The sequence below is a fragment of the Furipterus horrens genome, unplaced genomic scaffold (genome assembly GCF_987537825.1).
Source record: "Furipterus horrens unplaced genomic scaffold, mFurHor1.1.pri manual_scaffold_6, whole genome shotgun sequence".
NCBI classification, from domain to species: domain Eukaryota; kingdom Metazoa; phylum Chordata; class Mammalia; order Chiroptera; family Furipteridae; genus Furipterus; species Furipterus horrens.
The window spans coordinates 108,461,945-108,489,586 of record NW_028327176.1 but is presented as its reverse complement, the minus strand read 5'-3'; the positions used below and the strand labels follow the sequence as shown (position 1 = coordinate 108,489,586).

The following is a 27,642-nucleotide window of genomic DNA, read 5'->3' as shown; positions in this document are numbered from 1 at the left end:
GTGGGTACTAGTTAATACCATGCTGTGCATTGGGTAACATGTTTTCATTATTGCTTATGTTTTACTAGATTTTTGGTGCTTCTAATTTTTTATGCTTTATTATATTTTAATTTAAATATTTCTTATAGCTTATTTCTCTGGAAAAGGTAGGCTCCTTTCTCTTCCATGGGGTTCCTTTTGGGTCTCCTCCAGCTCCTACTCTGTGCTCTTCTTCTCTTCCCCAACCAGTACTAAAAAGTAGCTCCCCACAGAAGTCTGGTGGTTTTCCTTCTCTGTTCAGAGTTATCCTCTCATATCAGTTCTGTCCCTATGTAAACTGTTCCTCCTGGGTAAAGAATTTTTACAAGCCCTATTATTTTATCACCCTGTTTCATTATTGTAACAATAGGGAACATGAGTGTAAGACAATGATACTAATTTTACCTACTGCATAGAATTGCTTTTCAGAATTCAGTTACTAAGTATGTGTAGAGCTCAGATGAATAGTACCTGACACATAGTAAATGCCCTGTTTGCTATGACAATAATAAGAATTATTTTACTTTCAATTATTCTATTATATTTAGCTAAAGATTGTCTTTCCTTGGAGTCAGATATGCTGTGATAAATTTAGAAATATGTAAGTATGTCTTACTCTGAAAAAGGTTACCCTAAGGGATTTTAGTGTTCGACAGTATATTTAATCCAACTATAGAGAGTCCTGTTGCATTATAATGAATTTGTCCCTGATTCACTGGCTCTCACCTGGGATATGAATTACTTGGGGGAATATTATGAAGGCATTTTACATAGGAAATGGAGTGAAGAATGTGTATTTCAGAAAAGCTTCCTTATAAGATTTAGATATTTCTCCCTCTCACTTTATTATTTTAATTGCATTATTTTGTTAGGTTGTGTTTGACTATAACATGCCATTAAATAAGATTTCAGGGGTGCATCCTATTAAAATCAGACCTTTATAGTATGCTAGGTGAAAAATATCCATCAGATCAACAAATTATATCCCTCAAAAAATGTTCATTGAGTGAATGCTATGTCCAAGTGCTGGTCAATAAGTCTTGGCTTCAGGAGCAGTTTGTCTTGAGGGTGGGGAGAACAGGAAAGGCTTGTTGGCAGAGGGTGAAATCCAGAGGAATTGTGAAGGAAGGTAGAGCTGGGATACATGGACAGGAGGTAGAGCATGTCGGGTATGGGGCCTGTGTGAGCAGAAGCCTGTTCAGATGGTATTGGTAAGATCAGCAGTACTAGATCAGAAGATTCATTCTGAAGTGCAAACCCTCTAATATTAGTAGACTCAGGTCAGCTTGTGGGGAGACCTGAATGTCAAGCCAAGGTCTTTAGATTTTATCATCTAGGTGGTGAGGAATTAGGTAGTCAAGAATTTTAGCACAGGAAGTGACATATTTAGAAGTGATTTTTTTTTTTTTTAAAGAAATTATTTCAGAACCAAATGGATTACAACTGAGAAACACTAATAGCAGGGACTGTCTAGATCCTTACACTGGTTCTCTAAGTTTGTTCCTTGGAAACAGCAGCAGCAACATCACCTGGGAATTTGTTAGAAATGCAAAATTTCAGGCCCCATCTCAGACCTACTGAATCAGAAACTCTGGGGGTGGGCCCAGGAACCCAATCATCGCTCCAGGTGATTTTAATACAGCTAAAGTTTGAGAACCACTGGTCGGGGCAAAACACGATGAAGACCAAAACAGAGTTAGAACACTGGAAATGTACAGGGACAGGTTTAAGGTCTCAGGATCAAAGATATAGGAGAGTTAGGAGAGTCATGAAAGAACATTCTGAATTATTGCATCTCCATGACATGGGTGAGAAAATAACCTTTGAAAAAAACTTCGCTGTTGTGGCTCAGTGGATTGAGTACCAGCCTGTGAACCAAAAGGTGGCCATTTTGATTCCTGGTCAGGGCACATGCCTGGGTTACAGGCCAGGTCCTGGTTGGGAGAGTGTGTGAAGCAACCAGTCAATGTTTCTTTCCCTCTCTTTCTCCCTCTCTTCCCCTCTCTCTAAAAATAAATAATAAAATTTTTAAAAAAAATTAAAAATATGAAAGTCAGAAAATTCTGCCAATTTTGATAGGACGATAATGAGTTTTTAAAATTTTTATTAAATTTCTTGGGGTGACATTAGTTAATAAGATTATATAGGTTTTTAATATACAATTCTATGATACATCATCTGTATATTGTGTGTTCACCATCCAAAGTCAAGTTATGAGTTTTGTATTTTTTAATGTTGAGTTTAAAGGGTTGGTGAGATTTCCTTGTATAACTTTCAAGCAGCTGGTAACTAATGTGCAATTTGAGTAGAAGAGAATGACTGGGTATAGGTATAAAAATTTTGGAGTCACCTGCCTAGAACTAACAGATCATTAGAGATTTAATATTAAAGAAAAGGATTAATGTTCATTTTTCTAGCAGGTTAGTTATAGTTGAATGAACAGACCCTAGGACTTCTGGAAAGAAAGAGGGAGCTCACGATCCCGTTTGCTCTAAGGAATATTCCAAACTGCATTATATTCTAAGATCAGATTCAAATTTACTTTCCTTTTATTTCAGTTGTGCACAACCATCAGGGCCATAAAATCTGTATCAATAAATGCAACTAATTCTCTTAGGATAGACTTTAATCAACTCTGTAAGAAGAGTTATAGGTACGGAATGATAGCCATTATATATAAGTTTTGAGTCACATCCTGTAGTTTTCCTAGATAATAGTCATGTTAAATGTATAAAAACAAAACCCCAGTTTTATCCTTTGTCATTTTTTCTTTTAGAATCTAAGTGGCAAGAACTCAATCAATTAACAGTTGATAGACAACAAAAACTGGAAGAATCCTCTAATAATCTAACTCAGTTCCAGACTGTAGAGGCTCAGTTAAAACAGTGGCTTGTGGAAAAAGAACTGATGGTCAGTGTTCTCGGGCCCCTGTCAACAGACCCAAATATGCTAAACACACAAAAGCAGCAGGTGCAGGTGAGTGTGACTTGACTTCACAAGACAAATGTTTTCATTATAAATATGTCAGCTTTGGACAGCATGTGCTTAAACTGCCTTGGAGTGTATTTGTAAAGTTTCAGGTGCCCATAAGGTACCATCCTGAGGTTAATGAGAAACCCCAGAGAACCAAGGCTGCGAGGCATCCCAGAGTGGTCTCCTGAGCCTATGAGTGGGTCAGGTCCCTTGATCATTTCAAGTCCGACTGTGGTTTGTGCAGACCCTGTTACAAAGGGCCTTCTTTGAAGTATTAACGTGATTGTATAAAGTAATAACATTTTTATGAGAATCTAGTATATGCTTTTTATTATTTAGAAATTACTCCTTTGAGGTTTTGTTTATTTTGGGTGTGGTAGTAGATAATGAAACTTATAAAACTCATGCAATATGGCCTTGACGGGGAGGAGAAACAGAATAAGAAGAGCAGAAAGAATAAGGGAAGCAGAGAGGGAACCTTGAAACCCGGAGGGTTAGTTAGGCTAGTCTAATTGTAAGCACATAAATCCACCAGGGGAAAAATCCACAGAATTTAAGTCGGCCGTAATAGGAGAAGCTCCTCTGTGGTCGCAGTGAGATGTCTGAATGCTTGAGTAGTGGCGCTAGAGCAGTGAAGCTGGTCCTGTGCTCTAAAGGTAGTCTGGAGAGAGTGAAAACAAAAACTGTAAATAAACATCTCAGGAGAGATCACTGCCCCCACTTTTGGTCAGAGGTAGATAAAATATTGTATTAAAAAAGAGGAAATTTTTGGATCATTCATTTTATAATGAGAGCCAGTGTTGAGCTTGCACGTTCTTAGCAACAAGATTTATTGGCTAAAACCATTCTTATAAAAGCAATCAATAAATCTTACATTAAAAGAAACCTTCGTAAATCGGTGCACCCTGAGTTAATCTATTGTAACACTGTTATCACTGTGTACTTCCTTTGGTGTCAAATGCTGTAATTTAAACAATCCTACAAAGACAAAGTTACTGGTAGGAAAAAACAAATTTTGTGTTAGTGTGATGTGAACTTGTCCAATAGCGGTGTTTCCCTTTGTATATGAAAATTAGTACATAAATGTTTGTTCATTTTGTTCAGACTGCTGAAAATTCCCTTTGTTTTCCCCTTTGAGGAATATTATTTTAGGCAAAATGTTACCTCTATGGGGCACCATAGCTTTTTGGATTACTTTAAGATAATTGCATTGCCCTCAAAATAAAAACTTGAGAAGCAAGTAGCTAAAAATCAAAAATAAAAACTGGATAAATAAGAAGCACTTCTGTCTCTTTAGAAACTTAAAGTTATGTTTTCTGCAGTTATTCAATAATTAGTGTGTTTATTTACCCTCGTTACCTCTTTACCTTAGATTCTGCTGCAAGAATTTGATACTCGGAAACCTCAATATGAGCAGCTCACAGCAGCTGGCCAGGGCATTCTGAGCCGGCCTGGTGAACACCCTTCCTTCCATGGGATTGTGAAAGAGCAACTAGCAGCTGTGACCCAAAAATGGGACAGCCTAACAGGACAATTGAGTGACAGATGTGACTGGATTGACCAAGCCATTGTTAAAAGCACACAGTATCAAAGCCTGCTGAGAAGCCTTTCTGATAAACTGAGTGATCTGGATAATAAACTCAGCAGCAGTGTGCCTGTGAGCACACACCCTGACGCGATGAAGCAGCAGTTGGAAATGGCCCAAAAAATGCAGCAGGAACTAGAGCAGGAAAGGAAGCAGATAAAAGTGGCCGAGGCCCTCTGTGGGGATTTGTCAGCACTGGTTAAAGAAGAGTACTTGAAGGCAGAACTTAGTAGGCAACTAGAAGGCATCTTAAAATCATTTAAGGATGTTGAACAAAAAGCAGGTTTGTCTTTCTTCTTCTAACACATATGCTTCCTGGAAATAGAGATCATAGATTGCCTATTTGCAGGCTGTTGCCAGTGATCTGGGCCCCAATGAGGATTGGGAGCACAAGTGAAGAGGTACACATGGGTGCAGAGAGCGGTTGTGGTCGTGGGCACACACAGCGTCAGGGTCGCTCCACGCAGGTAGCGGAGGGACAGTGTTGGTGAAATCCACTTAATGAAGGCCCATTAAGATTTCAGGTATTCTAAATTGGTTTTTAAAAGATATAAATATTTTGACTGTGTGACAGTCTTATCTCACCAGAAAGACAGATGAAGACTGTTAGTTAAAAGGCTTTGGGTCATTTTCTCATCTGCCATTATTTTGTCTGACTGTCACAGAAATTCGCATTTCTAGAGAAATGTGTGAAAGAGAAGCTTTTGGTGCTGTTTTCCTGTCCCCCACTGTGGCCACGATTCTGTGACGCAGGTGCCAGTGTTTTGCAGAGGCAGAGGCAGAGGCAGAGAGTTATTGGCCTTCACCAGGACCTGTCAGGGAGGCACACATTTCACTGCTACATGTTTGCAAAGTAACACTGGGTATCTTGCACCTAATAAGTTCTCAGTTTATATTTGTAATAGATTGGATTTGCTTTCTGATCAAAGCAACCATTTAGGCTTGCTCCTTTATTTTGACATGATATTGATAATATTAGCTATTAAGATTATGATTATTACTGTTATGGACACTTTTATGTGACAGGCATTAAGCTAAGAACTTTACATGAACCACCACCACTCCATTGCCACAACAGCTTATATTCATGTTGCCAGTTTACATTTGGGAAAATGAGGCTTAGAGGTTTGATCATTTGCCCAGGGTTGGGTTTTCCAGATCCCCAGAGGTTGAGGTAAGACCCAAACCCACGCTGTAACTATCTGTTTTCATGATACTGCCTCCATGGTGATGTAAAAATCATGGAAGTGAACCTGTCCTGCTTGATAAGAGATGGGCCATGTATCCTCATGCTTAGAACTGTGGACAGTTGTCACTTCCACCCACTGGAACGGAGACCACCCTGCACAACAGGCAGAGTGTGTGGGACTGTCTGCCACTACTTTGCACCTTTATGCAGTTTCACTGGTTCCCATGTCTGTTTTGGGCCCCTCATCTTCCGCCTCCTACCTGGATTGTCTCTTTTCTTATTGCTTTGCTTCCCTCTTGCTCCCTTTTCCCCCCTTTGCCAGTAACTTAAGCTCACTTGTAGCTCTTACAGTGAGTGCCGATGACCCTTGCTTTTAAGACAGCCCTGTACATTTATTTGGTGACTTTCAACTTTTCATAGATGCAGTCAGCATTTTGATGTAAAATAACATGCCTGTAATTTCATTTTTAGAGCATCACGTCCAGCACCTTCAGTCGGCCTGTGCCAGCTCTCATCAATTTCAGCAAATGTCTAGAGAATGTCAGGCTTGGCTGGATACAAAGAAAGAAGAGCTAAGCAAGTCTCACCCAATATCAGCCAAACTCGATGTCTTGGAGTCATTAATTAAATATCACAAAGACTTTCATAAAACTTTGGCTACTCAGTCTAGTATTTATGAAAAGACCATTACAGAAGGTGAAAATCTGTTATTAAAAACACAAGGGTCTGAGAAGGCAGCCTTACAGTTACAACTTAACACAATTAAAACAAATTGGGATGGATTTAATAAGCAGGTGAAAGAAAGAGAAGACAAGGTGAAAGATTCATTGGAAAAAGCCCTCAAGTATAAAGAGCATGTGGAGACTCTCCGGCCATGGATAGATCAGTGTCAAAATAACCTGAAGGAGATAAAATTTTGCCTGGATCCTGCTGAAACAGAGAGTTCTATTGCCAAGTTAAAGTCTCTGCAGAAGGAAATGGACCAGCGCTTTGGGATGATAGAATTGCTAAACAACGCAGCCAATAGCTTACTCAGTGTCTGTGAGACAGATAAAGAGGTTGTTACAGATGAAAGTAAGTCACTGAACCAGAAGGTAGACATGGTCACTGAACAACTTCACAGTAAGAAATTCTCTCTGGAGAACATGGCCCAGAAGTTTAAAGAATTTCAAGAAGTGTCCAAAGAAGTTAAACGGCAGCTCCAGTGTGCAAAGGAACAGCTAGATGTCCATGATTCTCTAGGTCCCCAGGCTTATAGCAACAAATACCTGACTGTATTGCAGACTCAGCAGAAATCACTGCAGATCTTGAAGCATCAGGTAGATCTGGCTAAAGGACTTGCACAGGACCTTGTGGTGGAAGCCTCGGACTCAAAGGGAGCCTCTGATGTTTTATTACAAGCAGAAACCTTAGCTCAAGAGCATAGTGCCCTAAGCCAGCAGGTTGATGAGAAGTGCTCATTCTTAGAAACCAAGCTTCAGGGCATTGGGCATTTCCAAAATACCATCCGAGAAATGTTTTCTCAGTTTGCAGAGTTTGATGATGAACTGGATAGCATGACCCCAGTGGGGAGAGATGAAGAAACATTGCAAAAGCAAAAGGAGGCCATTACAGCCTTTCTGAAGAAACTAGGAGCCCTCATAGCTAGCAACGACAATGCCAATAAAACCTGCAAGATGATGCTGGCCACGGAAGAACCCTCTCCTGATCTTGTTGGAATCAAAAGGGACTTGGAGACTTTAAGCAAACAGTGTAACAAGTTGCTGGATCGAGCACAAACCAGAGAAAAGCAGGTTGAAGGAACCATCGAGCGTCTTGGTGAATTCTACAGCAAATTGAAGGAATTTTTTACTTTGCTTCAGAAAGCTGAAGAACATGAAGAGTCGCAGGGACCTGTTGCTATGGAAACAGAAACAATCAATCAACAGCTTAATGTGTTTAAGGTAGGGAATTCTTCATTTTTACTGAGCACTTTTATTATTAAAGGAAATTTTACATTGGTATAGAAAGGAGATTGTCTGTTTTGTAGAAGCTTCTCATGACGTGTCACACAGTGTTTGAGCTTGAATGAACATCTATGGAAGTAATACCCAGGCACATGGGGCAGGTCCAAGCTTCCTGGGGATTTGGGCCTCCATGGGGTGAGGCCTGAGATGATATAAAGAGGTCAAATAGGTGCTTGAAAAGTTCCAGCACTTTTCCATGAAACCTGAAACTGATGTCCATTTATGATATTCATGACTGACATCTGGAGGGACCAGAGCTGTGTTTTGAACTCTGCAGCAGAGGCCATCCCATAACATAAAGAGCTTGTTCCCTTCATGTTTGTCTCCCAGCATTTTCTTTAGGGTGAATTATAGTCTTTTCCTGCCCTTTCCTTTTTTATGGTCTTCCTATCCTTCTTAATCGAATTTCTTTCTGCAAACTCTTTTCTTCCAAAAGTTCATATTTTTAAAGAGTGGATTCCATGTTGTAATCCTGGTTTTATAAAACAAAAGTCTTGAGAACGTGCTCCAGAGGGTTAGGAATAAATTATTTTTGATTGGATAATAAGTATCTCAGTGCCAAGGAATGTCTGCCACTTGAAAGCACTCAGTGATGCTTAATGAATAGAATATTAAGTAAAAATGTTGGACCAGTTCAGTGTCGCTAGAGTCAGCCTCATTTATGATAATAAGAATAGAAGCTGCCTCTCAATAGGGAACAAAGATAGGTTCATCTCTGCACTGAGAAGGTCCTAAATATCAAGCATTTGCTGCCTGGAACTTAGATGAACCTTCAGGGTTGGCATGGGTCCTGTTCTATTTATGAGGTGTGTTTTACTTTCCAGTAGAGACCAGTGTGATCATAAGTCCCACCATAGCACATAAAGGATAAAATGAAACCAAATAAAAACAGAATTTGCAAAACCACAAATTGTTTCCCATGTGAAATGAATATAAATGAAGCAGACTTCCCAATTCTTTGCTGTTATATTTGACATAGTTTTTCCCTTGTTCATTCTTAATGACAGTATTTAGGTGACAGAATTTAGAAAACTTCAAAATAACTACTTTCATCTTCTTTTTATTGTGCTATTAGCAGTTTATAAAGTGCCTTAGAAACCTAGTACCTTCAGGGCTTAAACATCTGTGATTCTATATTTAGATCTTGATTCCTAAAGATGAAGGAAACTACCTGCTGTTGACTTCAATCCGTTCATTACCCTGCCAAACTTCCCTATTTCTGATTTGCAAAAAGATTTCATATGCGAGAATTCTGTATGAGAACAGCAAAGTTTTGTGGCTGTTGCTGCTCCTGAGACTCGGGGAGAGCTTGAGGAGTAGGAGGTGTTCCTCAGACAGAAAACGTTGGGATTTTCTGTAGGTCGCTGACAAAACTTGAAAGCTTAAATGACTGTAACTAAGTTGTCCTTTTACTCATGAAATTTAAACATGCTCAGTGCCTTTGTGAAACATTTTCTTTTCTATAGATTTTCTGTGAACTTGTGTTGAGAAAAAGAATTTCATTTCTCTTTACTACGTCACCTACCTGTAAAAAAATGGACAAAAAGGATTGGTGCTGCTGCATGAGGCCATGAGAAATGTAGCTCTCCAGGTGGAGAATTCTTTTGAAAGTAAGAAAAAGCCAGAGATAGGAGGAACTCTCTCACCATTGCAGAGAAAGTGTTTTGCAGACTGGAAAGTGCTAAATTGAGCATCATTACCATCAGTGGTTACAGAGACTGTTTTATGCTATTGTGAAGAAGAATAAGCCACTTAGCATTCTGTGTTGGTCTGTTTTGTGATTTCTTTGGAGGGAGTTGATTGATTTTAATGACATTCATAATAAGGAATATGATGACATACCATCAGTGTCTTGTGACCCAGTGACTAAAGTAAACATTTCCAAGTGGACAAATCATTAAATATATTCCAGTGCCCTAGGTAAAAAGAACAAGAATATTATTATGGTAAATAACATAACTTATATAATTACTAATTGTATTTATTTCTGTGTGTTCTAAAAAGTAGTAATTTCAACACTTAAGGCTTATTATGTGTCAAGCATTTTTCTAAACTCTCTTGTTAAGTCATGAGAGGTGGGTGCCCATTGTACTGTAAGGGAGGTTAAGTGACTTGCCCAAGGTCATGCAAGTCATACGTGTGAGAGCTTGGATGTTTTGATGGAAATAATGCAGTATTTTGTGTCTGCTTTATTTATCACGTTGTACATCTGATATTTTCAAATCATCTTGGCTTGTAACCTAATTTGGTGGCCCAAGTAACCAGCCATTGTTCACTTTAATTCAAAACACCAGGAACGCCCACTTGAGGAACTTGTTCTATTAAACAAGCTACTATGAGAAACAAGAGATAAACATGTATGGTCCTGTCTTAGAAACTGGTATGCGGATACTCTGATGATGAGGGTGATGATTACCAGCACCACCAGAAGGAACTGAACGTTTCATTGTCTCAGTGATTTATATCTTAAGTAGTAAATTGATTTACAATTCCGATCTTAATTTAGTTTATGTTGGGCACTAGGCATTTGTTGAATATGAGTTTTAACAAAATATTTTTATAAGATTATAAAAAATTAAGTAGAATAATTTGTCTTGAGTGAAAAACTAATAGTTTGCTAAAAATAGCAAACTACTAGTTTTTCTAATTTCTAAAAACAAAAGACAAACACTGAAGGTACTGGGTTTCAGGCGTCAGACTTCAAAATATAATCCTGTTTGACATTACTCTTTCTGGTAGACTTAGTTTAACTTAATGTCACAGATGAAATCTTATAACAGTTATTCATATTATAAAATAAAATGCCTTTAGAGTTGGACTAAAATTTAATAATAGCTATTTCATGGTTACTAAATAGGAGATACCGTGTATTCACTAGGAACTTAATGGGTCGTTTAAAGTGGGTAGGACAGATTTTCTCAGCTTCCTTTTTCCCCCCCTAAAACTTAACCTAAGAAATAACAGTTAAGGCCCTGGCCAGGTAGCTAAGTTGGTGAGAGCTCCATGCCCAATATGCCAAGGTTGCAGGTTCCATCTCCAGTCAAGGCATGTACAGGAGTCAGCTAATGAAGCATAAATAAGTGGAACAACAAATCGATGTTTCTCTCTCTCTCCCTTCTTCTCTCTCTTTAAAAGAAAATAAAAAGAAGTAACAGTTAATATCCCTGAATGGACAAAATTAATTCATATTTAAGAAATAAGCCCAAACATAATGATTAAAAACAAATGCTATTCTGAACCATATTTCCTAATTCACTGTCAGTGAAAACTGTTCCAAGTTTTGAAATTGATTGGTATTACCTTTTGTGTTAGCTTAAAGTTTTTAAACTATTTTGATGTGTAAGTTCTGTTTGCCATACGTTTTTCTACTTCTAAATATTTGTCATTTGATTAAAATGTCTGAAGAGAAAGGTGTTTTTATTACCGTTGATAATTCAAGTACCATTTTTCTACTTATACTTTGTGATTATTACATCACATTATATGCACACTACCAAAAATTCTGAGGCTTAAAGTAAAAAAATCCCTTTCTTGTTCCCCTAGTCCTACCTCCTGTTGAAGATTCCTACGTCAAGATTAGCTTCCAATCTAAACTGCATTAAGTAATGTTAATATTTCCACACTTTTATTTATCAAAGACATATGTAACCAGCTATATAGGAGTGTGTCCTGGCAATTCCTGTGATGTCATCAACAGCCAAGTTAGGTTTTTCTGATTATCAGGAAGTAATCATTATCACCATATTGATTTAGTTTCAATGAAGATCAAAGAAACTTGATGTTTTAAAGAATATGTACAGTCACATTCTAGCTAAATATATACCCCTTCTCACCTCTATCTAGGCCATGGTAAAAAGTCCTAATTCAGAACCTGCTTACTTTTATTTTACCGGTTTATTTCTGTCCCAATTGCAATTCATTTCACCCCTACAAAAAAAAAAAAAAAAAAAGAATCACCGGTAGAAATCTCCTTGAACCAAAGATTTTTTTTTTTTTTTTAATTTAAAAAAATGAACATAGCATTGTACAGAGCAGAGAATTTTTCAGCCAAGTCAAAACCACAAAGACCAGAACACATGCCTAATTATACTGTCATAAATTTTCTCTGGTCCAGGTGAAGACATTGTTTAACCCCGGCATCATCATTTGAATGTTGAATAAACTAAAAGGCCAGGTGTCATGAGCTAGAGAAGCCAGGCAGTTTCAGTGCTATTTGTAAATAGTATTGCTGAAAAAAATTATTTGCAAATATCTGTCTAAGATGCTTATTAAATGATCTTAAAGCAACCTCTGTGATATCACCATATTTTTAAAGATAAAATTAAACTGTCCAACAAATGCTCAATAGTGGTTTTTAAGTGTGCTCATGGTGTTATATAGAGGTCAGTAATGAATTACTCTCCATTTTGTTGAGAATGGGGAAATTAAATAAAACTGTTTCAGAAGAGGTTTTTGTTAGGGAAAAAAATTATTACTTGACTTTTGTCAATGAGTACATTAATTAGCAAGGAGCTTGTGTGATATCTTCCTCTAGTATTTGTAAAGGTGAAAATAGTTTCACTACAGAAACCGTAAAATGCATAGGCTTTAAAGGAAGGTCACATTATTGAATCAGCTATATCAAAGTGGCATTTAAGATTTTGGGAAGAAAGACTATCACATGAGATGGATGACCGAAGCAGAGACCACATCATGCTGCTAAGAGTTGAACTCAATCTGCTGTACAGTAATACCTCATATTGTCACCTGCCCAGGGTGAGCATACGATGGGTGCCCTCTTTCTTAAATCACACATACTGCTGCTCCACAAGGGCTGTTGAAAGGGAACTTGACACTGTGAGTTGTCTCTCCACTTTTGCTGCTAACCAATGCTGTGACTTTCTGTTACATAGCCTCTCTTAACTTATTTTACTTTGTTTACGATTGGGGAATAAAATTAGGTCGTTGTAAGAGCAGTTCCAGCCAGAGATTGTATAACAGATCTTTTAAATTGTTTTGTTGTTGTTAACAGGATGATCCTATATTACTATTTTAAAGTGATTCCCCCCAAATCATCAAACTCTAGCACCTACTGTCATTATCATAGGCTTCCTTCAGTTTAAAGGATACTTACATAATTTATTTAACTAATGTGGAAAGTTGCTTAAAGGTGTATATATGTCTGTGTGTGTAGGAGAGAAACAGAAAAGAATTTGCTTTGTTAATTTGGCCAGTAAATGTTTTTAAAATGTTTATGTAGGTCTCTACTCATTTGTGAAATAGTAACCTAGGATAGGTAAATGCTGTGGTTGTAAATTAAGTGAAAGCTTTTGGAGATGTTCAAGAACCATGATCTCCTGAGAAAATTTCTGTGCTCACTTCCTGTTTCTTACATATCTTTGTCTTAATTTCAAGATTTTTTTTTTTTTTGGTCAAGGTTTTAATTTGAAAAGTGTTTTCAGGTTTTGTTTGGTTTTGTTTCTGTTTCTTTGAAGGAAATTAAATGATATCATTAACATATATATTGGTTTTGCTTGCTGGATAACTTTTTTGGTTTAATCAACTTTTAGAAGTTTATATACATATGTGCATATATTTAAATTAATAATGTTTACATATAGAATCATTTCATGTTACATAGAACATTTTTTAATCCACTGTCATCTGAACAAAATATCGAAGATGGGGGTAAACATAGTTTTTTTTTTTTTTTTTCAGATTTAATGTGTTTTATTGATTAAAATATTACATTTGTGCCAATTTCCCTTCCCTCTGCTCCCCTCCACCCGGTGGCCCCCCTCCCTCCAGTTGTCCCCCCCTTTTAGATTATGTCCATTAGTTGTGCATACAGTTCCTCCCAACCTCTCTCCGTCTATTCCATTCCCTCCTACCATGATCCCCAATTCCTATATCATCTCCCTCCCTCTCCCCACTCCCCCTCCCTGTTGACCTCCCCCCAATATGCTTCCCGTACCCACAGTTCCTTTTCCACTCTCGTTGCCTGTTTAGTTTGCCTTTGTTTCATCTCCCTAGCTTCTGTTTTTTAAACCAGTCCCTTTAACATCTCATATAACAGTGGTTTGGATCTAATGAACTCTTTCAGTTTTATTTTGTCCTGGAAACACTTTCTCTGTCCTTCTATTCTGAATGACAATTTCGCTGGATAGAGTATTTGTGGTTGTAGGTTTTGGATTTTCATTACTTTGAATATTTCTTGCCAGTCCCTTCTTGCCTGTAGGGTCTCCCTTGAGAAGTCAGCTGATAGTCTAATTGGGACCCCTTTGTATATAATTCTTTTCTTCTCTCTTGCTGCTTTTAAGATTCTCTCTTTATCTTTAATTTTTGACATTTTGATTATAATGTGTCTTGGAGTGGTTCTCCCTGGGTCCAGTCTCTTGGGAACTCTCCTTGCTTCCTGGACCTGCAAGTCTATTCCCTTCCCCAAGTCTGGGAAGTTCTCCTTTATTATATTTTCACTCAATTTTTCAAGTTCTAGTTCATCTTCCTCGCTCTCTGGCAAACCAATGATTCTTATGTTGGGCCTTTTATAGCTGTCCCAGAGGTTTCTGGTCCTCTCATTGTTGCTTCCCATTTCCTCTCGCTGCATTGGTTGACTGCTTGTTCCTTCTCCATATTCCAGTTTGTTGAAATGAACTCTGGATTTTTTTTCCTCACCATCTGTCTCGTATGCTGTTTTGTTCCTTTTGTTATGAATGTTTTTCGCTTCTTTCTTATCTTTTTCCTGCTCTTTTGTGAATTCTGTAAGCCACCTGATAACAATGGCCCAGAACTGAGCCTCTGACAGGTTTCTTATCTGTTCATCTGTCAGGTTCTCTATCTGCTGCCTGGTGAGCTGTGTCCCCGGGATTTCTATAGTTGTCTGCCTCATTTTGACAGATGCGTTTTGTTTTCTTGGGCTGGCTGTCGGGGCAGTGCCTGTGTACGCGTCACAAATCAGCGACCGGCGCCTGCCTGTCCACGACGTATTTCGCAGCCCTGTGGTGCTTTCTTTGGGGGCGGGGGTCCAAGATGGATTCACACAGTTATTCAGCTAGGAGACCGGGATCCGTCCTCCCGCCCCCCTGGGCCTCACTGTTCAAGGCAATGCGGCGGCCGCTCTCCCCAGCGCTGGGGTCGCGCACTGCCAGGGGCTTGACTGCCGCCGGGCTTTTTCCCCGCCCTGCCGCTGTCCCAGGTGCGACCGCAAACAGCGCTGCCCTCTTTAACTCTTACCTGCCCAAATGGCACCGCTGGTTTATAACTTCATATGTTGGGCTTCCGTGTAGTTTTATTTTCTGGAATTTCTAGTTATCCTTTGTTTTGAAGTAGTTGTATTCCTCTCTAGTTTTAGAGGGAGACCTAGCGTGTCCGTCTAAGCCTCCATCTTGGCCGGAAGTCCGGTAAACATAGTCTTAGCAGGATTGTAGTAACTTTCAGGAAGAATAGCAAGTGCTTATTAAAGATACTTCTCGTCATGAGCAGGCAATAAATCTGTTAAGAGTTTTTAAATTTGTTTTCTTTTGTGGTGGAGTCTGAATAGCCTACTTTCTATTTAATACAAACTATTTTCCACTGAAATAAGTAGCTATTGTATATTCATCTAATGAAAATCTTTGTAAACTCTTTTATCCATTTGTGAATATGTTTATTAATTTGAAAACTGAAAATATAAGGTGCTTTCAGTTTTCATTAGCTAATGGCCTATCTCTTTGAAAAATAATACGAGAAATTGTTGTTCCTAAGGACTATTTTTGTACTCACAGAAAGAAAAAGAAAAAGAAAAAAACAAGAACATATCTCTTGTTTAGTTTCTAATCCAGATTTCAGGAGCATTTGGCCAGGAGGATACTTTTCTCAGTTTTTATGAATAATGTTGCATTTATTCACACAGACATTTTCCCACTAATTATACACTGATTTTTCTTAATATCTCCAATTTTTTAGTTCTAAAAACTACATGTTTCAGTTGATAAAATTAGCCTTTAATATTTCTATGAAGGGGATTGTTGTAGTTCGTGGTAAGAGTTTTCAAGAACTTCCTTCTTAAAGATTTAGCTGAACTTTAGAAATATAAAATGAGAAACTGGTACTATTTTGCTTATATTTCAATAAGTATTTGTGCACTTTTCCAAAATCATCTGCTTTTAGAAGATCCTTTAGCTAGATCCCATCTAGGAGGCTATGTAAAAGTAATGTCTTGAAAACATTCAACATTGTATGAAATAATACTGTTGACAATTTTTCTGAAAAAATTTGCACACTTTATTCGTTGTATACTTCTCTCATGAAAAGGTGAGAGATCTAGCTTTCATGATTTATTTAACACAGTTTAATATATCTTGATTTTATTAATATCAGAGACAATAATATTTAAAGTAGCAGTATAAACCAGATTTAGGAAGAAAAGATAAACCAGTTTAGTTCCATTCTAAATATATGAGTTCTTTCATGTTCTCTAGATACGCCTTTGGAATGTGGTTTTAGGTAACAAGATTTTATATATAGATATAGATATAGGTATATATACAGACACACACACATATATATATATATCTGTCATAACTACTGATATAATAGTGCACATTTTAACTAAAATCAGAATGTATTAGGATTATGATAATAGAATCAATCAAAATCATTTTAATAAAATAGGAGTTCAGTTTTTAAACAAATTGCATATACGTGAACATAGTCAGCTAGAGGACATTTTCCATAACACTTCCTCCTTCTAAACTGTATTATACCCATTTCCTCCTTTATATTTTCCATGGTCCTATAAGTTGTGGAAGAACAGTGGCACTTCATCTCTGTGTCCCAGTGCTTTGCCAGTGCATACCACGGTGTTTGGCAGACAGCGAGCACTATTTGATAAATGGTTGAATTTATGAATGAATTACTTTTGCCGTTTTAAAAACGTACTATCCACCTCAAATGTGAAGTTACATGTTGCTCTTCTTAGCTTTACATAAGGTTAGAATAATATTGTATGAATGATTCAGAGTTAGAGTGTAAGGTGGACTGAATTAGGGCCATTCTTTCTTATGAAAAGTTCTGTGAGCATCTCAGAATGTTTAGAGAAAGGCACTCATCCACATTTCATGGAAACTTAATTATTAATATTGCTATGAATAAGTAGCTTTTCTGGGTTACATGTCAAGAGAGTGGCAGTTGGGAGTAAACCCCTTAGTCTCTACTAATTCCTGGCCTAGTCCCCAACCCCCCTGTTCAAACATGGCAACTTGTGTGCATTTTTTTTCCTCTTATTATCAGCACCTCAAAACAGCCTGTGTGCTTGAACACCACAGGTTCAAGGGCTTGTTGAAATGTTTCACTTCTAGTCTATGAAAAATGGGCATTGTTATTGTGATGTTGTTGAGTATTTTATTTTTTCTTTATAGATGGCTACATATATATATTTTAACAACATGTTGACCACATACCGAATGGCATCTAACAATTGTCGAATGGGCATGTTACAATACTTAGAGAGTTCTGGTTATGAATAGACTTTTCAAATTTATTTTTATTGTATTTTTTCTATTACCATTTATTCTCCTTATAACCTGCACACCCCTCCCTGCATCCCTCCCCCCACCCCCCGTGCAATCACCACACTGTTGTCCATGTCCATGAGTTCTTTTTCCTTTTTGCTTGGTCCCTCCACCCCTTAATTCCCCACCCCTAGATTTTTTTTAAGATTTAATTTTGAGGTTTATAAAAATAGTTTTGGGATAATGTTTTCTCATTATTCAAAAGTTCTCTCCCACATTTTTTCTGTAAAAGTACCAGAGAAAGTAGAAGGTTGTTTTTTACTAGAACTGTCTTCTTCACGGGGTCAACATAGTTTTATTTATGTTCATATTATTATTTGTGAGATAGAGTTATAAGTGATCAGCTACTCTGGCAATGTTGCTTATTTAGTAAGATAAAGAATGGATAGATTTTATTTAAATAAATGTATTCACATCCCCTGAAAGGCTAAGGCTTGGCTTGTTGATTTTGTTTTCAAACAGTATTTTAAGAGTGTTTGTTCAATAGATAAAAATCTGTGCATGTGATTTTATTTATGAAATATCTGGAGTCACTTACAGCCCCTTGATCTGTTAACCTCAAGAGGACTGCATGATTATTAGTAACTACTAATATTCATGTCAACGGTGCTCAGGGCGCCCTGCCATAGGAATAATTTACTCTAGAGAACAGTTAGACTTGAACTTGGGCTTTAAAAAGGAATGACACAACACGACTTCAAAGGGATCAGCTCTTCGCATGGCAGATACTATTTACACAGAAGTCTGCAACTGTGTGAGAGTGTGGTTTCATCGGCAGGATGGGGACCTGTTAGCTCTTTCTCTCCCTATTTAATATTCAAATGAGCATGGTCAACTGACGTTCACAGAAATGATATCTTTGTGGACCTCCTGGTGTCAGGGTCTGCTTCTGCAGGCCCTTCGTATCGCTTCCTGTTTAGTGAGCTTTGGGCGATTCTGATCCCGAGCTGCCCCTCTCCCCAGCGGGTCTGATTTGCGCTGATGTCACCACCACGCTGTTGCACTGCAGCCTCTCGGCCTCTGGGCACCTCCCCCTGCAACCGCTCGCTGGCTCCGAGAGGAGGCCAGGAGTCAAAGGAAAGATGACTGCGAAGTTAAGTCACGGGAGGGCGTAGCAGCGAAGTGCTAGAGAGCTGCGCATTCGGAGCGCTCGCGGGCGAAGGGACGGAGCAGATGTTGCCTAAAGAAAGAGGGTATTCCAGGAAGCGCCCTGGCTTGGGAGGATGCCTGCCCTGCTGGGGACTGGACTGCCTTGAGGAACTGGGGACAGCGCAGGAGGTCCCTGCTGGAGTTCCTTTTCAGCCTCCTCCGCCACCACCTCTGCCTCTCTCCAGCTGTAGCTAAAATGAAAGACAAACTGCGGCCACAGTGGGTCAATTTCAAAGGATAGAGTAGTCTCGGTTTTCAGCTTGAATGTGAATGACGCTGCCTGTGCCTTAGAGGAAACCCGGAGCTCTTCTTTGCTGCAATTGCCCCAGGTGGAATAAGCCTTCTTAAGGAAGATCAGATAAGACTCTGGAAAATGGCTTTTTTTTTTTTAAAGGAGAGTTTATAGAACACTATGCTTTCTAAACTGTTTACTTTAAACAGTTGCTGGATTATACTGGCCTGGCTGTCCAAAAGTCGAATTTTTTTTTCTTTTGGGTAGTTCTGACAAGCCTCAAAAAAGCTTAATATGGGAAGAAAAACTGCCGGTTGAATTCAGATTATTTATAGCTACTCCCCCAAAAAAGTAATAGAAAATTTTAACTTTCTTACAGCATTAGACTTATTTTTCTCAGATGATTTGTTCTGTGCCTTGATCTGAACAATATATGGTCCCTGTGTTTGTCTTTTAAGTTTCTAAAGGATGGTCTATTTATAAAGGAGATGAAGTTTTGCAAGCCATCTTTACATGGATTACAGTTAACCAGAACTCTGCCTAAATTAATATTCATCCTGTTAAAATGCTTGCTCATTTGGAAATTTTAATCTGGAAATCTGAGATGCAAAATTAGACTAAAAAGGGAAATGGATTGACAATGGAATGTTCTGATTGAGCCACTGTTAAGTGTGTGTGTGTGTGTGTGTGTGTGGTGTGTGTTTCTGTGTTTTGGAGTATGTGAAAGGGAACTTTGGGGTAGGGAAGGAGGAGGGAGATTTTTGCTCTGTGTTCTTGATGCACTTTATTTTTTAGAATCATTCTAAAAGCTAAAAGGATAGTTGCATTTAGACCGATGCACTGATGATGACCTTAAACACCTCATCTATTATGAAATATATTATTTGAGCATGTGTCTTTATGGTAAAGACACTTTATAGTTCTGTTCAGAAGAATACTTTTTTGAAAGATGCTTTGCCTCATTTCTTATTTTCTGTTTTAAGAGCTGCAATATTTGCTTTAAATTTCTACAAAATGGGGAAGCCACTCAGCAGGCCAGACTGTTTACGTCAGAATCCCCCATGTGTAGGGAAAGGTGAAGAAGAGGAGGACTTAAATATTGAAGACTGTTACGTCCCACAGCGGTCGATCTATGATACTGTTAGACTAAATGAACAGATAGACTCTGGTTCAAAAGGTAGCCTGTCTTCCAGGCATTTTGCAGATCGGACCTTGCCCTACAGTCATAGGACACTGGATGTTAGTTCTTTATGCTCCAACGGTGCCCTTGCTTCTTCCAGTGGGTTTGAGCTGAGAGGTCGTGAAGCTCACACACTAGATGAAAAGATGATTTTTGATGCCCTCAAACTAAATAGCGATATCATTCGAACCACAGCATTACCCAAAGGCAAATCTCATGCAGAAAAGAAAGAGCATAGACGGTCATGGCGAATGTTTGTCCCAGCCAATTTTATGGATTATGTAAACAAAAGTGAAAGCTCCTTTGTTGAACCTACTGATATGTCAGATGCTGTTACTAAGGCCAGCAAGTGCAGGTGGGGGACTCATTCTCTCACGTCGGAGGAGGATGACTCTGGTTTATGTAGCCCTCCAGCAGAGAGGGAAGAAAAACAGGGCATTTTAATTGGAGACCAGTCCCGAATTACAAACTTGTCTTCTGCTGAAGATATTCATATAGCAGAACAACATATACCCTTTTTTTCTGTCAATTCCATTAGTGAACAGAAAGTCCCACTGCTTTCGTGTAAGAGTGCCCACCCTGATGAAAACTTCAAAATGATTTTACATGCTGTTTCTCCACTAGAGGAAACAAATGGTGGAACTGGTCAGAGGGAAATCCCTAGTGAAAACTGCTGCCTGCAGAATGATTTGAAAGAGAGCACTGTTAAGTGTGACCCATTAATTGTGCCAAGAGACAGAGAAAAGGAGTGTATTTCTAACCCCGGAGAAGAAGGGAGAACGTGTGGACTGGGAGAATTCCAAATCACAGCACAAAGTAGGAAATTTATGGAAGATTCTCCTGAGGATTTAGGGCTCTCTCATTTAGATCTGGGGGGAGATGACATAGATTGTGGTAGCAGAAGTTTAGAAGAAAATGTGACACGGTTAACACCATGCAATTTGGAAGAATCCAACATAGCATCTGAAGAGGAAGGGGAGGCACCTCTTCCTGCCCAGGAGTTGGAGGTGATCCATGTGACGTGCTCCCCGAAATTTGTATCAGTGAGAAAGAAAGCAGCTCCCAGAAAAACAAGGGCCCAGGCAGGCGTATTGGACACAGTCTGTAATGGCTTTCAGTCATTTCAGGTAACTAATGCAAACCTGAATGCCAAAAGTTTGTGCTTCTGTTTTCAAGTGGTCACTGGTGTTTCTAATGATCAAATCCAGTCTTTCATTTCAGGGGTGAGGGGGTTGACTGGTATCCTATGAGATGCCAGATATTGATAAGTTGATCATTTACAACAAACTAATTAGGGACCAGTTTTGAGAATGATCGTTCCCAGCTGTGAGTCCTGCTATTGATTGTGCAGATGGAGGCTGTTTGCCGTCACTTAGAATACCTCCACTGTGAATTTATGTTAACATTCAGCTTTTAGACAAATTGTGGTTTAAGAGACTCCCATTTAAGGGCAGCTACCTTGGATTTATTAAGCTTGAACAGGCTTAGTCATGAAGGTACAAGCACAATATTATATTGTTGTGGTCTGCAAAGTACTCTACTCACATTAAGGGCGTTTTCAAATGTACTGTGTGAGTTTTCTCTCAGTAGCTCTGCATGTGGAAGTAGAGAAATTAACATTGTGCTCTATTTTGCAGTCTTGATAGCTCCCAACTTTTTGTGAGCGGTGAATGAGGTAAGAAAGTAAGGGGTACAGCCTCGTAATAAGTACAGGTTGGTTGTCTAGGCCTGTAATTTTTTTCTTCCCACTTAGACTGAAGTCCAGCTATTTTGGTACTTTTACTAAGCTCTTCTGGTAAACTTTGCCTCAGAGGTAATTTTATTTTATTTTAAGCTTCTTTGTGCTTGTGTGCTTATGATTAGGGGGAAAGTCTCTTGATCTGGATTTTGTTACCACTGAGCGATAAGGAATTTGGACAATATTAGAAAAATTCTTCTCAGTCCATGAAATAATTGTTTTAGTGATGCTCCTTCCTTGAGCATGCTTTAAATGGCATGCACGTTTAAAAGCTTGGCAAAGTACTTTTTTATGTGAAGGACCTTGCAGTTTATTTGTAGAAAGTGATGAAGCTCTTAGGAGCATGTAGATTCTTTAGTAGTTATCTTTTTTAACCCTCAGTATATATTTTTGTAGCACTTTAGAAAATTACCACAGACTCACATATACCTACTCTGATATGCAATCCTAAAATTAATTTCTCTAAGAAGGAGACCAGAATTTTTCCCTGAATTTTTATTTATCAGACAAGTTCTTGGGCTTAAGAATATATCAGTTGCCCCTCTTTTTTTTTTTTTTCTTTCTTTTTTTTGTGAGTAGTGAAACACATCCACAGCTATTCATTCCTAGAAGTAGTAACTTAGAAAGTGGTATAGAAAAGAAATAGAATCATAATGCAGCACAAAATTCTGTTTTCACCACCTTGTCTCAAGTTTCTATTGCCTGATTAAGTAAATTAATGCCTTTTAAAAAGTTATGAAACCTTTTTTTTTTTCCTCAGTGATTTCGGGAATTCTTATGATTCCTTTGTTTATGTGTAGTTGACTTTTTATATATGCTATTGTTATACAGAAATAATTCTCCAGTGTGAAATTGTCTATTAAGAGGGGACTTCTGAAAGAAATGATCGTTTATTTGTTTGCTGTTCCTTAATTTACTCATTCATACCATAATACGGGAGTATCCTGCTTTTTGAGCCTTGGGCCAGCAGAGTCTGGAGAGTTTATCTCTTTATCTTTCAAACTTATTTTCCACATCATGCCTGAATTTTATCTTAAGTACTGTTTTGATATTTGCCTTTGTTGTGTTTTCATATATTCTGTTTAGTTGTTTATTCACTTGGACTATTGACATGCTTATATAGTGCCCTATTCTTTAATGACTCAGAATCCCAAACCTTGTGTTACCTCAATATCTTAGCTGAAACTTTCCTTCCTGAGCTAAATTAACTTATTTTCTTTATGGCATCCTTCAATCCCTGTATTAAAAACATCTGTGTTATCTATGAAAGTGTTGATCTACCCCCAGTATTATCTGTTAAGGGGTTGATGTCATTCCTTCCAATACATAAATATTATTTTTTCTATACTGATGTTCATTTGGCAAATAATTATCAAGTACATATTGCATGCTAGGTACTGTGGTAGGTCCAGGGTATGAAACTATTAAAGGAAAACAGAAATGTCTGCTTTCATGGAACTTGCATTAGATCTAACACATTAGATCTTTTGACAGTTACAGGCAACTGGGGACCGTAAGTTGAATGGGATGAGGAATCAGGGTGGGGGCTTCTGGGAAGCTGCTGACGGTGCAGGCAGAGTTGCTGTGCTGGCGATATGTGTGATCAGACCTGGGGGTGGGGTCTACATGCCTCTTGCAAACTGATTGTCATCTTGATAGACATTGAGGGGCTAGATGTATAGGGATCCATACTACTGCAGCGCCAGCCTGTATCACTTTTCTTTTCCTATCCCTGCATTTTGGCCTCTCTGGCAAGCCATAGATTGGCATCATGGCTCACCTCGTCATCTTGTGAGTGATTCTTGCATCCAGTTTGAGTCTCAAACTTTAATGCCAGCTATCAGCAGGCATTCTTAGAAGAGCCTATAGGAGTCCTTGTCTAGTAACTGGGCTTAGCTTGGGCCCATCTTACCATTTTGTTCCTTAGCACTTTTTATATATTTTTATACTATAGTTATACTGGAATGATAGGAAATTTTTAGTGCTATGATAATGAAGCAATAAAGAGAGGACGCATATACTATTTTCTTGGTTTTATAGGTAATCTGATTAAATGTACTTAGACTATTACTCTTTAATATTCCTGAATACTTTGATAAGAAGTATTATGAATTATATTTAGTTTACTTTCTGACTATTATTAATAAGGTTGCTATGACATAAATAGGCAACAAAATTATCTTTATCTCTAATAATTGACATGTGATCATTGAATAAATGTTTATATTTGGTGGTTATTAGATAATATAATTCATATGATGGTTGCTCTCCCAACTTCAGGTATTTGAAAAAGAAGAGATTGAACCCTTGCTGGTTAAACAGCAAGATGTAAACTGGTTGGGTCAGGGCCTCATTCAGAGCGCTGCTAACAGCACTGGCACCCAGGGTTTGGAGCGGGACCTGGATGATGTCAATACAAGGTGGAAGACTCTCAATAAAAAGGTAATTTTCTCATCCTCTTTTCTTTCATTTCTGTCTGTTATCATTTACTAGCATTTGTTCTGGGTATGAATCATATTTGTAGCAGCCAAACTTCTCTAACATACCTACTTTTTTATATTGCTGTCTACTGGATGGCCCAAACTCAGGTGCCTACAGGGCTCATTAGGGAGCATAAATGAAGGGAGCCAGCTGGATGAAACAGGGCCTCTCCCTGTCATTATCTTGACTGTGACAGACACACAATAGCACAGGTGTGATGGCAGGAGGCCCATGACATTGTCCTGTGTGGAGAGACCACACACACCTCTAAAGGTCCATTAGCTACTTAGCTCTGGAAAATCACTGCCACGTAGGGGTCTATGCTCACTGTTGCTAAAGAGTATACTTATTTTCAAAAGAACCTGGAAATCTCACTTTTTATATGAAACCTTCTAATTTTCAAACGCCAGCAACTAATTTCACTGTGTACAATAGGTCACACTGTGCAGGTGAAAAGAAAACAGTTGTGCCTGACTCGTCAACCCTGAACTAAGGGTTTGCCACCCTCATTATAAACTATTAACACCAAATATTGTGTTACTTATAAGATACAGACCCCACCTTTTAAAAAATATATTCATGAAGGAAAACACTGGAAAATAATTCTCTCATATCTTAAGGAGATAATGCAGACATACCATGGCAGGTCTTCATGGCATAAACATTCAGAAAATTGGTATCGGATGGCAGTGCCTATCTGGTAGTAGTGGTTATTGTTCATATACAAATTTTTGCTGCGTTGAAATCTTAAGCTCTGCCTGGTCTCAAACCCACATTTATCATTCTTTAAAGTCTAATTAATATTGTAGGGCTCTTTAAAAAACAATTGGAATGCAGCGTCAGGTGAAAATATATTCCACAGTGTTTAAAATATCTTGCCATCTACTTTCTTTGTCCAAAAGAGAAAGGATCTATGAGAAGGGCCATAGGATACTGTATGTCACAGACTCTCCTTGACTAGAAACCGAAGCCCCTGGTCTGTTAGAAAAAGGATTCAGAGCTTGGAGTGAGCAGGACTTAATTGGATACTTTATAATTATTTTGCCTAGCAGAACATAATTTTGATTCTCTCTGTTGCAATAGTTAATTTTTTGTCTTAGTCATTTGATCATTATCCCTATATTTGCCAGCAGGAAATTAAAAAGAAGAATCCCAGGGATAATGATAAAAATGACTAATGCATTGTTTCTTTCAGTAACCTTGAAAGATTTGACTCATTCACTGCTAATCATAAAGGCACTGGATATTTCCAAAATCTCAACAATTTTGTCTTTTACATTGACCGTTTATGATGGTAATCTTATCTCCTTGGCTTATCTGCTAAAGTTCGATGCTTTTCTACCCCTATCCTGTCCACTATCAGTGCTTTGGGTAGATTTTAAATGAAAAGGAAAACTTGTGACCAAATGGGGAGAGAAACATGAAAACTGGTGGATGGTGGGTAAATTTCAGTGTTTTATTAAACAAGTAAATAAGTTGGAAAAACTGGAACTTGGCAGGTGGCTCAGAGAGCAGCCCAGCTGCAGGAGGCCCTGTTGCACTGTGGGCGGTTCCAGGATGCTCTGGAGTCCCTGCTCAGCTGGATGGTGGACACGGAGGAGCTCGTGGCCAATCAGAAGCCACCGTCAGCCGAGTTCAAAGTGGTGAAAGCCCAGATACAAGAGCAAAAGGTCAGTTAGTGATGTTTTTATATTGTTATTCATGTTCCATATTAATGAGAATAAAAATTTAACTCGTGACTCTCTTTATGTTAATAGCATACCCTAGTTAATGGGTTATCGATGTTCTAGATATAATTTTTTTGGCCATTTAACACATATTTATGGAACCAGGTGCTGTGGATCAGGCATTGTTCCAGGTGCTGGAGATACATCACCAAATATAAAAGATCAGAGTTCCTTATTGAGTTTACATTTTTGTGGGAAAAGAGGAACAGGGAGAGAGAAACAGTAAAATAAATAAGTACTTTATGATAAGGTAGCAAGTGGTAACTGAAGCAGGGATTCGAGATAAAAATTAGAATGTGGTAGCAAGAATGACTGACAGGAAGTGCTCTAGGGGAGGGTTGTATGTGAACAATTTTAAATAGTGTGGTCAGGAAGCCCTTACTCAACAAAAGGTCACTTAGAACAGAAATATCATTGTTTCCTTATGTATTAGGTTGATCCACATGAAATCTCCTTTCGTATAGATTAAATACAGACAGTTTCAACCTGTACTAAAGAGGTAAATATTTGATTTACAAATGCTTAGGAATGTGCTATTGTGTCTGTCTTCTGACACTTAGTAGGGACGGAGTTGGAAAGGCACACTCATTAGAGGGATGATAACTACTTCGGACTACACATACAGGTTTTGTGCTACTGATGGGGGCGGTGGGCAGATAGAAAACATTTAGCGATGCTTTCAGTGCTAATTTGTCAACCAAGACGTGAAAGGACATATGAGAGGGTCCTAGACCACAGCACATTGGTAAGTTTCCTCCCAAGTGAAATGTTAAGAAGAAGGGAATGGATTAAGAGGCTTAATTTAATTTTGGTATTCAGTACTTTGAAGACTTTCATATATCGGGTAATTAACCTATTAGAGATTTAGAAGTAAGAATTAAAGAAACATCACTTGAACACGTTGCTTTTGTGTGATTTTTGAATAATGTATATAATATGTAATAATATGTAATATTCAGAATACTATATTTATATATAATAATGTAATATTATGTTTAATATATAACTGCTGCCATTCACAATTTAATTTAAACCTTTGTAATGCTCCCAGTTATTGAACTATGCTTAACTAACACAACCTATTTTCTGATTTTGCTTTCTTAATTGCCAGATGCTTTGCTATTAAAATTTATCAAAAGTAATCTACTTAATTAGTTTTCTTTATTGCCTAAACCACCTGGTAGACTTTGATTTTATAATGACTATAACCTGTGTGAAGAGAGTTAATGTTTCTTCTTTTGAAACATGTTTCTCTTCCTCCTACTTGAGTAGTCTTGATCTCAAAATGAGAGTGAGTGAATACTCTTCTAGGTTGTTACTTCTGGGTAACTGTTCATTTCTTTGCTCCTTAACTATCAGTCAGGATTAGATTAAGAAAACAGTGAAGTAGTTAGTATCTTATACTCAGTGTATTCCTCATTCCTGTTAGTTAATACAATGTCTATGCATAGATAGCACTTGCTCATGAAATTTTGATTAGATAAGCGCAAAGGAATCCTGAGCTCTGGCTACCTGTATCAAACATTCCATTCCAGGCTTTTCGAAATGTTTACTTAGAATTGAACTGATTTTTTCTGCTGCTAAATCCTACAATATTAGTCTTATTTAGCCAGCTTTGGAGATTTCTTAACATGTTCCACCCTCCATTCCTTTTGAGAGTGATATTTGTAAGCTCTTTTTAGTTTTCATCCACATGAAGGACTTTAGGAGCTAGCTCCACCTAGTAAAAAGAGCCAAGAACCTCTAATTTTTGCCTCACTAGCTTGTGAACTTGGCCAGAACCTTAACTTCTTTGTCTCTACTGGATTGTTTAACATCAGAAACAGTTTTGAAA

At 38.1% G+C, this 27,642-nt stretch overlaps 1 protein-coding gene across 9 annotated transcripts in view; it reads left to right on the top strand.

Annotated features, from left to right (window-relative positions):
* DST (dystonin) overlaps positions 1-27,642 on the top strand; it is a 435,492-nt gene that overhangs the window by 337,123 nt on the left and 70,727 nt on the right. For all 9 annotated transcript variants that reach the window (XM_090282621.1, XM_090282619.1, XM_090282618.1 and 6 more), the window contains 5 exons: positions 2,795-2,994; positions 4,364-4,859; positions 6,237-7,708; positions 23,881-24,042; positions 25,581-25,751. In XM_090282621.1, coding sequence (XP_090138747.1) covers positions 2,795-2,994; positions 4,364-4,859; positions 6,237-7,708; positions 23,881-24,042; positions 25,581-25,751 — 2,501 coding nt within the window. The remainder of the gene's footprint in view (positions 1-2,794; positions 2,995-4,363; positions 4,860-6,236; positions 7,709-23,880; positions 24,043-25,580; positions 25,752-27,642) is intronic.